General features: G+C 38.3%; 1 protein-coding gene across 1 annotated transcript; it reads left to right on the forward strand.

The window, feature by feature from the left end:
* Positions 1–897: 897 nt before the first annotated feature.
* Positions 898–13511, forward strand: acbd5a (acyl-CoA binding domain containing 5a). The gene is made up of 13 exons (XM_033639160.2): positions 898–1027; positions 1348–1474; positions 2694–2814; positions 3545–3617; positions 3742–3859; positions 5175–5408; positions 5498–5689; positions 7490–7584; positions 7674–7899; positions 7999–8201; positions 8852–8911; positions 9061–9170; positions 11102–13511. The coding sequence occupies exons 2-13, from the start codon at positions 1378–1380 to the stop codon at positions 11112–11114; spliced, it is 1542 nt and encodes a 513-aa protein (XP_033495051.1). The 5' UTR covers positions 898–1027; positions 1348–1377; the 3' UTR covers positions 11115–13511.
* The last annotated feature ends 1448 nt before the right edge of the window (positions 13512–14959 follow it).

Genomic DNA, 14959 nt, shown 5'->3' on the forward strand with positions numbered 1-14959 from the left:
TGAAATAGATGAATATATACATATTTATCAGTTCATACTTAATAAATATATAATTATATTTAAAAAATGCTTATATTCATGACTAAATAATAATATAAGTTAACACTTAAATATAAATATGATTATATAATAAAATGCTTAAATAGATGAATAAACAAATAATTATCTGGTGAAATTCTTAACTGTCACCATAAATGAATAAATCACAAATTAAATGAGACATTAAATATATAAATGTATATAATTTGTCTGTGTATTTATCATAGACTGTATAAAAATACGTATTTATGTATATACTTACACATCTGTATATTGATGTATGCATTTGTACATTAATTGATTTATTCACATATTCATTTGTTTACACATTTATCCATCTGTATTTTTTATTCATTTATTCTTTCATTTATCCATAATGTAAATCGCTACAGCAGTTATTATTATTATTGTTGTTGTTGTTATTATTATTAATACTATTATTATTAATAATAATAATAATAGTAATAATGAATTACAATTTTAGATCATGTCGATTGACTAATAAATTAATCGACTAATTTCAGCTCTGGATATCTTACAACTTGTGGTACTCGAAAATAAAAACAAAGTGAGAGGTCTTGCTTTTCGTTCCCGTCTACCTATCATCATCCGTCCAACTGAAGAAAAAAAAAAAATCATGGATCCCGAGTAGAGCATAATGGTAAATGTAGTTTTACTCTAAACTGTGGGGATTCATGCTATTTATTCAAGATTACGTCGAAATATTTTTTACCATATCATTCTTATTTTTCACTTATTAATAGTTTTTTAGTTTCTCACTGAAACCCGCTTTCATTAACATTTCCACCAAAAGCGTTACAGTAGCCGAGGAGGATTTGTGGGGATTGTAGGCAAAAGCGAAATCCGGTAGAAAACCACAACTCCCAGAGTACACCTCAGCCAAGCCTCATTACACTGTTCATGGCGTCTGGTCGAAGGCTAAAGACAGGTCGCCGTCTGACAAACAGATAGGCCGTTGACTTTAACGGTAAGTATCATCGGTTTCGGGCTTTTCCGTCGACAGTTTGGGAGTTTATTTTGTATTTAGCACAGATATGTTGGCAGTTAGACGTGTGTCGCAGAGCAGACGATGTGTCCTAGATACACAACAGCCTCCTACTGGTGGTCACAACATACTGTAAATACAGTAACTGCCAAGTTTAGCTAGTCGCATTAGCATTGCAAAAGTATGGATATACACGCCAGAGTTGTATCAAGAGTTAGCATATATGCTATTGTGGACGTTTTGGCATATTTTTGTTCTCGTGTGATGTTGCAGTGGTGTGTTTGTTTACTGTCTGTCTGTAGGTTTTGTGTTGACTGTCTCAGTGTGATACAATGGAGGTGGAGAGTGTCAAAGTGGAAGATGAGAGGCGTTTGACAGTGCTGAGGTTTGAGGCTGCCGTTAAAGTCATCAAGAGTTTAGCCCCGGATGGTAAGTGAGCAAACCAGTCTATATGCATATCATTTAGGCCAGTTCAACCAGTTCACGGCTTTAACATAAGGGCACAGGCAGAATGGTGTCAGACCTAGGTTGGTGCAGTGCCACAGCTTTGGGTGTTGTGCGACTTAAAAGGTATAATCCACTTTACTAACAGTGTGCAGAGATTTACCTCATAGCCTGCAGTCAACAACTCCATGCAAAAATCACAACAGTCACTTTTTAAAGGTCCAGTGTGTGTAATTTAGGGGATGTAGTGGCCTCCAGCAGCTAGGACTGCAGACTGCAACCAGCTAAAACTTCTGCTGGTTATAATTTATTCACTGATTATTATTAAGTAGGTTTTTTAGGAGCCAAATCAGAGGTCTCTTCTTCTTCAAAACAAACAGGTCTGGTGAGTAAAACCAGTAAAAGCACAAAATAAAGCAGGTTGCAGATGGCCTGCTAGCACAGCACCTGCAAGTGTGTGCTCACTTTATTTTGATCCAGAAGTTCAGGAGGTTTTTACTGGGAGCTGAATTATCCGCAGAGATCTCCTCCTCTCCAAAACAAACAGATCAGGCATTCAGTTTGCTGAAAACACTAAATAAAGAAGTTTCACATTACAAATCAATGTTTCTCTGATGCTGTTTTGGATGTCAGAGGCAGGTTGCTTACCTAGTACCTGCTAATTTATCGTTGGCTTTTTTTCTCAGATAACTTAAGATCTGGACATTTAGGAGGTTGTTACCAGGAGCTGAATTATCCACAGAGGTCTCGTCCTCTCTAAAACAAACAGACCCAGTGATTTAAACCACTAAAAATACTGAATAAAGCAGGTTCATGTTAAAAAACTGGCACTCTCTTCGCAGAAGGGTGCTAACTACAGTTAGCAAAGCGAAAACATGAGTGGCCCAATCCAGAGCTAGTGTTTGGTTTGTCCAATATGTTTCTGCAATCTCCGTGGATGTTGCACAGCTTCCTATAAAGATATAAATGAAAGGTAATGAAACCACAACGATTCTTTTTTTCAGGTGAATACACACAAAAGAAAACAGACTTATGTTTCATTTCTGCCTCTATATCCCCCTAAATCCTGCACACTGCTCCCTTAAAGTCTGTTGTGTCTCAGAGACTTTGCAGATTTGTAAGAGATAGGAAGAATGTAGGAATTGTGCTTATTAAACATTTGTTTTGCACATTTTCAGTATAAAATGTCCTCCATTTTCCTCAGGTCCCTTTCAGCCATCCAACGACATGATGCTCAAGTTCTACAGTTACTATAAACAAGCCACTGTGGGCCCGTGCAATATACCCCGACCTGGCTTCTGGGATGCAGTTGGCAAAGCAAAATGGTAAAGACAAAAAGAAATGCACAGTCATTCATTATGTTTTTATTTTTGCCCCAATGCGTTCAGGTTTCTCACATGCTTTGTTGGGAACGTAGGAGTGTATTTAATTACAGTATTTTCTGTGGTTCTTCTGTTTTTCATTTTCAAGAATGATTCTCCTGTAATGGTCAAGCTGACGAAGACAAGTTATATGAATATCACAGTCTTCAAGGCAAATCATGACATTTAATCTGGATAAGCTGCTGTTGGCTGAAATAAAAACAATGTTTAACTTGTGCATGTTGCACAACATGTTGCTTCTGGGCCGCTTCAGTCTTACTGTGCAAAACAAGACAGAGCCACATGCACTCCACTGGGTATTTGTGACCCACGGCATCTCCCATTTTAGTCTCCAGTTGTGTTAGGTGATCTGTGGACTCTTGGAATGTAACCTCTTACCCACTAAGCTGCTGTTTCTCTCATTACATCAGGGTGGGGTTTCGCAAGTTCATCAGGAAATTGTAAAAACACCTAGTGAGGGAATAACTCTAGTTACTGCTGAATGGTTTCTGTCGGCCTTTGTCCCTCAGCTAACGGAGGACATATTGACCTCCAATAAAGTGGCCTTGTTGACAAAGTTGAAAACTGGCACGAGTGTTCAAAACCAGTCTTTAGGATGTAGATGTTTTACTTTTTTTTACTTGATTAAAGGATGTAATAATGCAGTTTATTTATTTATTGCTTATTTATTCAGGGATGCTTGGAATTCTCTTGGAGATATGTCAAAAGAAGAAGCGATGGCAGCGTATGTTGATGAAATGAAGCTGGTATGTTACTTTTACAGACGATTTAACAGTTTTATTATATAAGAATACAAGTGATTTGATAGACAAAACTGTGGACTCATGGACTGTCACTGACATTGCATCTGTTGCTGTGTTTGATGCAAAGATCCTGGAGGGTATGCCCATGACGGACGAGGTGGAGGAGCTCTTACGCGTCCTCGGCCCGTTCTATGAGCTGATTGACGAGAAGAAAAAGATCACACAGATATCAGACCTGAGCACAGGTAGGTTTGATTCACCTCTCACTTTGTTTGTGATGTCAGAAACAACATGTGGAGCTTAACCTTTTATAATTTGCCTCTTGTCATATGCTCAGCCCGTTTGACACAGTTTGCTAGGCAACTGGAAGGCAAGTATATGACTGAGTCTGGTGGTATAGTTTAGTGCTGGTCTGGTGTTGTAGATCAGACGCTTTTGGTGCTTGTTGTTATTAGCAGTCGTGTCGTGCATGCTCAGTTAGTGCTATAGAACATGGAGCTTAGCACATTCTTTGCCATCAGAAATAGATGCTTTCATTTGATACAGGTAATGCCAAACTTAATGTGTGCTTAGTTGGCACTGACTTTAAAATTGTGTCTCTCAACCTCATGTAAATAGATTATTTTGATTTAATTATAAAGTAGGGAAAGTATTATTAAAGGAGAACTGTGATATTTTTCAAACCAAACCCTAATTTCCCATGTTTTTGTGTCTAAGTGAATTTTTGAAATTGGTCTGTATTCCAAGAGAGTGCTGCAGCCAGCAGCGGTGAAACAGGCTGCAGTGTAACCATTCGGGGCGTGTTCACGCCGACAATTTTCATTATTATATAAGTGTTTGTTTTTGCCACTCACTGGCTCACGTTATTCTTTTGAGTGTCTGACAACATTACAGAAATGACCCGACAAAGAAATTAAATGTTTTTCCTTCCCAATTGCATGTTCCGAACTGTCTCGTTAAAGGAGATGTTTTGCTTTGAAATTAAATACATTTTTTACATTGTTAAAATCTTCGTAATTGTCAGCCATGACATTAAAAATCTTCTAGATTATAATAAGATTTGCTTTCTGTACTCTAACACAAACTATTATTGGCACTTCTCTCTTCAACAGTCACTTGCGTTTCTGTTGTTTTCTTCTGTCACCTCTTGTGAGATTTCAGAATGAGTCTTCTCGGTAGCTAGACTTAGACACCAAACAGATCGGAGCAAGCGAAAGGTACGGGAAAATGTTTAATTTTTCCATATTATCCTTTCTGTAATGTTGTAAGACACTAATAAAAAACTCTAAACCTGTCAGTGGCAAAAACAAGCACATTTAATGGACATAAGTTGAAGGGGCGCACCTGTGCCGAGTGGTTACATGTTAGCCTGTTGTCTGCGACAGGCTGCAGCCTTCTCTCTCAATACTGGACCAAAAACAATCGTCACTTAGACACAAAAACATGGGAAAATAGGGTTCAGGTTGGAAAAACCCCCTGTATCGCTTTAAGATTACCTCAAAGGAAGCATTGTCTTTTGGGATTTGCTGTGTTGGAATTAAATCCATTTTTGTTGCTCAGGATTTGGCACAATGTTGAATTCAATGCCGTCAAAGAGCGTCACAAAGAGCATCATCAGAACCATGGAAATGAACGGCACTCTGGAGACCCATCCTGCCAGGCTCAAATCAAAGGAAGTGAAGGAAATGTCAGAGGAAGAAATACAAGAGGAGGAAGAAGATGAAGACGAGGAGGATGAGGAAGAGGAGGAGGAAGAAGAAGAAGAAGAGGAAGTGATAAGGAATGTCATAAAAGGTGACAAAGTTATAAAAACTATATCAGAAAATAATGCAAGAAGAAAACATTCAGTGAACGTGATTTTGTTTGTTGGGGTTTTATTTCAGATAAGAAATCAGCAGCATCACAGCCAAAGAAGAAAAGTTCAGCCAGGAGACACAAAGTGCCGCTTTCAAACGGTAAAGTGGCCAACGGGGTCATCCATCTGACCAATGGGAGTCATTCCAGGGCCGCTCTGAACAGTGACAACTCTCAGGAGGGGTCAGTTGGCGAGCCTGTGCTTAACGGTCACCACACAGGTAAGGAACACAGAGGTCCATGATGGCACGTCCTGTTCTAGTTTAAAGTCCCAATGAAACACCTTCTGTACTGTGACACATTTCCCATTCAAACTGAATATTCATGCAGTATACAGCAACAAGAAAGATTTAAACAAAATTATTAGGATTTGATTGGACCGCTAAAAAGTGGGCGGGCTTAGAGTATAGTGCAGTACAGAGCTGCAGCGGACTGTTGGCTCTACACACACCTCCCACACCTGGAGCACGTTCAATCTGAACTGTTCAGCTCCAGGTGGAACAACATGTTTTCTTCAAAATGGTTTGCAGTGTACTTTGAGGTATGTTCGGTCTCTCGTCAGGTAGGTGTGTTGGAGCTGTTCCCAAATCAGCAGCAACGTGTGTATAAAGACAGTTCGCTCGGACAACACAAAAGGGTGTTCAGCTCTACAGTTTCCCATTTAAATAAACGCTTTGCCACATTTTGTATTAGATCAGGAGGAGGACGAGGAACAGATGAAGGTATTAGACCTCACCTGTATTGTTTTGGAAATGAAAACAAAGATTTTGCCCATTGATATCGAAACACACATATTTCCCTATCTCTCCCTATATTGCTCTTTTAGCTACTACAGCCCACAAATGGTCTCATTTGATTGGATGTACTCTTGTAAACGGCTCTGAGTGCAGCATAAAGGCCTTTAGACACCGGTGGCATGACAAATTAATGACATGAAAATGCAAAACACTCACCTGCGAATATTTTGCATCAAAACTGACAGAGATGTGAATTTGCAACAGTCGCAACACTTCTTTAATAAAAGATTAGAGTAGATTAATTTTGAGTGAATTTTAGTTCCCTCTGGTTAACAGTTACACAATGTCTATGTCTAGGGCTTTTATTGTGAAAGGTAAAAGGGAAGTGACTGGTTCTGGTATGGGCTGTGTCTGTCAAGATTGGTAGAAGCAATAAAGTTTGCATTCTTGGTTTACACAAGCCTCCATGTTGCTGTTTGGAGATGCTGCTCCACACATTGTCTTTATCATTTTTGTCCTTTCTCATAAAATTCAGAGTGCCGAGAAACACAGACAGTCAAAAGATCTGACATCGCTGTGATGTGACATCTGTTCCGCGCAATATGATTGGTTGATGTCTTTATTTGTGCTGCAAAAGTTCTGAAAAATCAACTCCAAAAAAATATTACACCGCTTTTTCACTGTGTAACATTCACGTTCTGTGTGTTGAAAAAATATATTGACGTGTGTATTAATTGCACAAAAAACCACAGTGTTGTGTAAAGGCCATAAGTCATCAAACATTTTAAGACAGGGATTTTGATTTAAAAATACTCTGATACAGATTTTTTGGCATATATTTGGCATCCAACAAGAGATACATTATTAATTAAAGCAGCATTAAAACTGGGAAAATGTACTTTTCATTTCACTCTGTCTTAAAATCTGGCATTAGTAAATGTCCTGTTCTGTTACTGAGGACTCTGTACTCACCTCACCCGCTGCCTGTGACTGCCCGTGCTGGTGTATCAGCGAACCATGTGATCAGATAATCTGCTAAGCTTCATTCCCAGAGCTGTGGCAACTCAGCAGATACACTGAATCTTAACACTTTACATGTCAGCTGCTCCTGGGACAGTTTTAATGGACTAAACTAATGGCTCCCCTGAAATGGCACACAAAGCCCCCAAATTGAGTAAACACTGCCTTTCCTCCATGTCTCTCTGTTAATGACGGTGCAGTTTACAATGCATTAAAGTGCTGAGCTTTTTTCCTCCCTATTTGTGCCCTCTGTGCTGATCTCAGATCCCAGTGCAGACGTGACTGGTCCCAGCCACCTGGCCAGTGACTCAGACAGCGAAGTCTACTGTGATTCTGTGGACCAGTTCGGCCAGGAAGAGGCAAGTAACAACTGAAAACCACTTGTGCAGTGCAGTGGTGGTAGCTCTGGTTCCGTCATTGATTAATTTTTAATGTGCATCTTCTCCAGAGTTCAGAGCATAACCGCTCTTTGGACGACCTGGAAGAAGAGGAGAACCATGTTCTTCCACCTCTAGAGGAGCCACAGGCAACACAGGAGCTCCAGGAAGACGTTCACGGTGCAGCGCAGGGCGTCAGGCATGGGGGAGAGGATGGAGAGAACGGTGGAACAGTGTCACAGAGACAGAGACTGAATGTAAACATGCCGAACAGCTCTTTGGTCAGAAGAGGAAGAGGTAAGGTCGTCCTCATAGGGCGTCAGTACTTTGGTTTGACTGTGTTTTGCAGTCTTCTGAAGAGAGCTACTGAATGTATTAATTATGAATCATTTTTAGGCTCCAGGTCTCCAGGCCACGGCTCTGGATCTCTGATGCCTACGTACAGTGGTAGAGATGGGGACGGGGGCCGCTGGGGAGGATCAACAACACCTGGGGGGAGCCTGAATGAGCAGATAGTTGTGGCGTTGACGAGACTTCAAGAGGACATGCAGAGCGTTCTGGAGAGGCTGCACACTCTGGAGGCTCTGACTGCAAGCCAGGTCAGACGAGTCAGACAAGTCTGCCCTCTTATTCATTAACGTAAAATATCGGCCCCAAAAACACCACATTTTGTTCCACCTTCTCAAATACGAATATTGTTTACAATAGGAAATTAAATTTCCTTTGGATTGTTGTCGAACAAGATAAGCAATATAAATATGTCAAATGCTTAAACAACTATTTGAGACTACTTTCTGTGTTAAAACAGCAAATAAAGGAAGAGGGCAATATTCTAAAATGACATGTATAGCACACTAATATTTAGTAAACCTGCCAAAAATCTAGATCCATTCTAATAATATTTCCATAAATTAAGGAGTTATATTCCCATCTAAAATAGTATCTCCCAGATGTAAACAGGCAGTTTGAAACCACTGAGGAGCAGCTTCAGTAATTATAAAATGTCAATCAATCGCAATCTTTTAATTGAATCAATATGACATTAATAAAATCATGCATATAAAAATGTCTATGACATGAAGTGTCAGAGTACACGGAGTAAAAATCAACTCGGACAGAAGATAAGGGGTCTGTACTTTGGTACTGTCAACAACACTGTTGACAGATAATACCTGAAACATTCATACTTGAGCGGTGTCTACCTTTTCCTTTGACAAAAAGTATAAAGATTTTTTTTATGTCTCTGCAGGCAAGATCAGTGTCTCTGTCTCCAACTTATGCATCACCTCCAGTGAATAAGAGGAGTCAGGTAAACTGTTTAAAATCACTTTTTATTCTTTGACTAATTAAGAAAGAAAACTTCCTTTTTATATCCTACACCAGCTGAATTACTTTGTCAAACCACGTAAATTCACAATAATGCTAATTGTTATGTATTCTTCATATGTTTCCCCCCAGAAACCATCCTGGTGGCCTTTCGACATCTCTCCGACCAGTTTGGCCTTTGCTGTTGTATGGCCATTTGTGGTTCAGTGGCTTATTCACCTGTATATGCAGAGGAGGAGAAGGTATTCTTTTACTGAAATTTAAAGGAATACTTCACCCCCCAAATGACCACTTGCATATCAGCTGCTCACCCAGTTTTACGTTGAATTTGTGAAGAAAACTTCCTCCCTCAAGGGAATGAAGAATGAAGGTGAAAATTCTTGATGGATTTAAGTTATAGGGGTCCATGTTTAACAACAGCAAAACTATATTAAAACATCTGTTTACAAACTCTCACACAACTCTGCAGTATAATCCAAGTCTCATTTATCCAGTCGTATGCTCAATACTGCCCAAACAGACAGCCCTTTCTGACTGGGAACTAATGTCTTTTCAAAGCCAAACTCCATTAAAGCCTCAGTGTGTAAAAATGGTGAGCAACAGTGACATCAGCGGTCAAATTCTAGATTGCAGCACTCACTCACCCCTCCCATCGGGTAAGTGACGGTGGCCTCGTAGGACAAAAAGCCTTGCGCAGACAGCAGAGTTTTTTGAGTTTTTCAGGAGTATCTAGCGACGAGGTGAATATTTATTTAGGAATCTAAACCATGGGGGGGGCGTGGGGGTAGAAGCGGTGCAGGAATGGCCAGGCGAAGAGGTGTGTCTCGGCTACCCAGAGGGAAGAGGAGGAGGAGAGGGTGGCAGCCTTCGCAGCAGCACGAGAGGAATCAACAGATTAGGCTGTAGGCTAGGCTAACCATTTAGCTGTAGCTCTGGGATAACGTTAGCCAAGGCTAGGATAACATTAGCACGTAAATGTAGCCGTCACTCGAACTTAGACGAGAGGGAAAAGTAGTTGCAAACATGAATCCAAAATGATTTTAAAATATCAGATTGAATTACCTGTCTAGCAGAAAGCAGGCAACCTCCACATCCCTTGTGAAATCCTTCTCCTTCAGGAGTTCTTTCCACCTGGAATAAGCAACGCTGATATTCACTCACGTTTTGTCCCGTGCTCGCTTATCTGATCTTTTTCTTTTATTTGGTGGCGTGGTTTCCCTCTTGTGGGACAAAACATATGTGTGCTCCTCCATTTAAAGTGCGACAGAATCATAACAGTACAAAGCAGGTTCACGCAGAAGCGCCCCGGATTGATCTTCACCTTAACCGTCTCCAGTGACGGCAAGTTCTAGGTAAACGCAAAAGGCGAAGCGCGTATATCCCTTTTGGCCACTGTATTCAAATATGGCGACGCAAGAAGGCAGCCTCCAGCAGACCGCACCCTGCCTGTGTGTATATATAAAGAAATCATTCTAAGCCTATGAGAAAGCTTCCATTTGTATGTGAATTGCATTACACTTTAGTAAATATATATTTATGAAAGCAATAGTTGATATTTGCTAATAAACAACCACGTAAATTACACATTGTAACTTTAACAAAAATGGTAATTATACTTCGCTGAACACTGGAGCTGCTGGTCTACCACTGCCTCAATCAGATAATTTGTTTGTGTAATTGTATAACTTAAGTGTTTTAAAAGGTTAGTTTAGATTCACCAAAGTCGAACAATAACACAAACAAACTACCCATCAAGACAGCGGTAGACCAGCAGCTTCCCTGTTCAATGAGGTAAAATGACAATGGAGTCTGGCTTTGAAGAGCGCATAGGTAAGTTTCACTTTCAGCTTCGTTCCCTGTCTGTGTGGAAAGTACTGAGATTACGACTGGATAATGAGACTTGGACTATACTGTATGAGTTGTGAGAGTATATAGTTTTGCTAGTGTTAAACATGGACCCCTATAACTTTAATTCATCAATTGAATTGATTTTTGGATTCCTTGTTCACTGTTGAGGCATGTGAGAAAAAGTTTTTTCATGAGTTCAGCATTACACAGAGTAATTGATAAACAATTGATAATTTGGGGGATAAAGTATTCCCTTAAAATTGCAATCTTCTACCATGTCTTGCATTACGCAGTGTAACTCATTACATTTCTCCTTCTTTAATAGACGGACCAACTGAATCTGCTCTCACCCAAACACCCATGGGCATAGACGATAATGAGGAGTCCTCTAAATGTCTGGTCAGGTTGCTAATGGCTGTAACTCCCCCCTGCTTAGACCCACAGCCCAGTAATTTGCTTTTGCACTATAAAGAAGGCACCTAGAGTGATGGGTGGGAGGACGATTTCTCTCGAGCGTGTTGTAAGGTGGATGTGAAATCAGATAGAAACATGAATGTATGGGCTTAGAGCCTGTGATGATACAAGCTTTTTCAAGATGATACCACTGTACTGGAATATTTTTTTCTGTAAACAAAAGGTTTGTGTTGAGAGGGGGAACCTAAAGTTGTGATGTTGTCAGCGTGTTTATAAACCAACTACAGCAGCTTCCCGATTATTTCCATATCTAAGGCTGTGTTGCACATCATATGGGCCTGATACTTTAGTTTGAGTAAATGCTTGATGTGGTTATAAATTGTCACAATTCACTTTCATTAGACGCCCAGGCAATGCTGCTATAATAAGATGTTGTAATAACTGTAGTTTAGGCGGGAGGATTGAATGTAATTATATATTGATGTGAGTAATTCTTTTAAATTCTGAGAATAAGTTAATATTTATTGCTTTTAGCAAGTTATAATGAAGGCATTGTTGGCCAGATTGCAGCTGTGTGAATGAGGTTTATGTTTAAAGTGACCACTAAATGTTGTTTATGGAAGCGTAAAGCATTCACTTGAGAGAAAAGAAAGTGGAGAGATAGATAAATATATATTTGCCCTGTTTCTCTGAATTGACGATATTATTATTATTATTATAATTTTGAGAAAAGTTTTACAACAAAAAAATTACGTTCTTTTCATTAATTAACGAGATAATGTCGTAGATTGTCATTTTTCTGAAACATCCAGGTAATTTCATAAATTCTCATTTTTCCTGAATGAACAAGATTATGTCATAATTTCTCATTTTTCCGAATTAACGAGACAATGACATCAACTTGTTTTATTGAAATAAGGTAATGTCGTAAATTTTCGTTTTTACTGAATTCACAAGATTGTGTCAAAGTCTCATTTCTCAGAATTAATGAGATAATTACGTCAACTCTTGTTTTTCTGAATTAAGGATACCATGTTGAAAATTCTTGTTTTTCTAAATAAACGAGGTCAGGTAATTTCAATTTTTTCTGAGTGAACAAGATACTTCATCAAATCGTCCTTTTTCTGAATTTACAACTTAATGTCGTAATTAACAACATTCCTAAATTATTGGGATAAAGTTGTTAATTCTCGTTCTTGTTTTTCCAAATTAACGAGACCATGTCAAATTCTTGTTTTCCTAAATTCATGACACATAGTTCAAATTTCTCTGAATGAAAGAAATATTGCCGCAAAATTACAACATAATGTCGTAAATTCTTGTTTTTCTAAATTAACAAGCTCATGTTGTAAGTTCAGGTTTCTCTGAATTAATGAGATATAGCCATAAATTCTTGTGTCTATAAATTAACAAGATAAAGAGGTAATTTTTTTTATTATTTTTTTTTTTTGGATCAACAAAATTATCTCGTAAATTTTCATTTTTCCGAATTAACAAGATCATCTCGTAAAGTCTTTTTTTAAAATCAGAGATAATAATCTAATTTAGAAAAACACAGTAGATTTTTTCCTCAAGTGAATGAACATATAACGCTTCCGTATAGCTTTGTATAGGTTAGACAAGGTTAGCGTTAGGTTACCTGTCCTGCTGCATATCAGTCTGTGCTTTATGTCAAAGTGGACTCCACTTTAAATTGTTTTCCAAATAGAAGAAGTGCCTCAACATCATAAGGTACACTCATACTGTAGGCGGTGTTATGATTTCTTACATTCACACATTGTAGCATAACTGTTCCAGTGCTGGACCAAATGAACATGAATCATAACTACCCAGTGAGCCATAAGGTGGTGAGAATCTCTGACAACCTCATCGTCCACTCAGCTGATGATTAATGCATAACACTTGTCGCTGTCTGTGTTGTTTACGCTGTCACGTTTTTCTATATTGTATCATTTTAATGTGTGATGTAATATGTTTGTACAAATAATTGTGGAAAGATTTTGTGTGAGTGACAGTAATCATTAATTGTTTGCAAAGCAGTGTGACCTATGTAAATTGTAAACAAATAGCTGTACAGTTCAGATGAAAATGCAGTATTTTAATTGCATTCCCATGTTTTATTAATATAGAATACTATATCATTTACAAAGGTGTGCATCTGCAATAGCACTAATCTTTCCAGAGCCATTATGTTTTAATAAAAAAAGTAATAGTTTACCTTTCTACTGAAATGTACTAAGGCTTTCTCACCCTCTCTGCCTGTGGATAGAGTGGTGTCTGCATGTGATAATCCAAGCCTCAAATAAAGTTTTCATAAAGCATTTTCATTTGTCCACATTACTTCAAAGACACCGTTTGACATTTTGGGAAATATGTTTATGCTGTTGTCTCAGAGTTAGATGAGATTGGAAATGCTTTCATGTTTGTACGGTAAAGATGTCAGGGTTTCCAGGGGTCCTTGAAATCCTTGAAAGTTTGTGAATTTGAGGGGGAAAATTAAAGGCTGTGAAAGCTTCAGACATGACATTGGTGATTGAAAATACTTAAATTTATATTTTTTTTGTGCAAGAATATTACTTGAGGTTCTTTTTTTTAAAACTTAATGTTGCTTAGGTTAAGTTGAACTACCCCCAGCTTTTACTTTAGCAGCACTTGGCTGCAGCCCAGAGTGGCAGCTTTTCATAGACATTGCATGGGAGCTCACTGCATGCTGCATTTTTCTATTACTACTACTTCTGCTGTCTACATGTTTGTCTCCCAAGTCTCACGTCATTTTTTAAAGCACCACTACGTCGAGAAAATGTGACATTTAAGTGCTTGTTTGAGTGACTGAAGTAATGCCATGTTAGGTCCTATAATTGAAGGGAATAAGGTGGGGAAAGTCCCTGAAAAGTCTTTGAATTTGATGCTTTAAAAAGGCACGGAAATGCTGGACGTATCATACAGGTAGCAGACAGTTAGCTCAGCACAAGATGGAAACAGAAGGAAACAGCTAGCCTGGCTTAATTATAAGGTATCAAAATCTGCATGACTATGCCAACAAATAGTATCTCCTATAAAACTACAACGTTTTACACTTCAGTGTTTATATGAATAAAAAAGAACACACAATATAGACCTGCTTTGGACAGAGCCAGAATAGCTGTTTTCAGTCTTTGTGCTAAGCTAGCTAGCTAACCAATGCTTGGTTGAATGCTTTTTAAGAACTTTTAAAGATATTTTGTGAGGAAATTGATACTGACAATACTGGACAAATCATCTTTTTATTATTCAAGCATTGCAGGTAAGAATAAAAGTTAGTAACTTGCTGTATATGTGATCCCGTGCAGAGCTATGTTTTATGTAGGAATATGATTATAAAGCGTGTTAGGTCAAACTACATTTTGCTGACATGTAGTGTAAGTATACAGTAAAAAGTATTATGTTAAGTGGTAGGTTTAAAGATTTGTAACATTAAAGATGTGGACTTTCACGCAGAAGAGCTTGACTCATTTTAAGAAAAAAAAAAAAAAGAAATTTAAAGATTGATAAATGAAATCGGACCAAATGTTTTACACAAACATTGGTTAGGTTTTGCAAATTTAATGTAATGACCTTTAAGGCCTGCTGTTTCTAAAGCTTGATTAAAGACATCTTAAGACCTTTTAAGGACTTGCAGGCACCTTTTTTATCTGACAGACAAATAATTTAACAAATTGTCCTTTAAACATGCACCATTTAAATTTACATTTTATCCAAATGTAGTCAGTGATGTTTTTTCATTCAGCAG

The sequence above is a fragment of the Epinephelus lanceolatus genome, chromosome 20 (genome assembly GCF_041903045.1).
Source record: "Epinephelus lanceolatus isolate andai-2023 chromosome 20, ASM4190304v1, whole genome shotgun sequence".
Classification (NCBI taxonomy): domain Eukaryota; kingdom Metazoa; phylum Chordata; class Actinopteri; order Perciformes; family Serranidae; genus Epinephelus; species Epinephelus lanceolatus.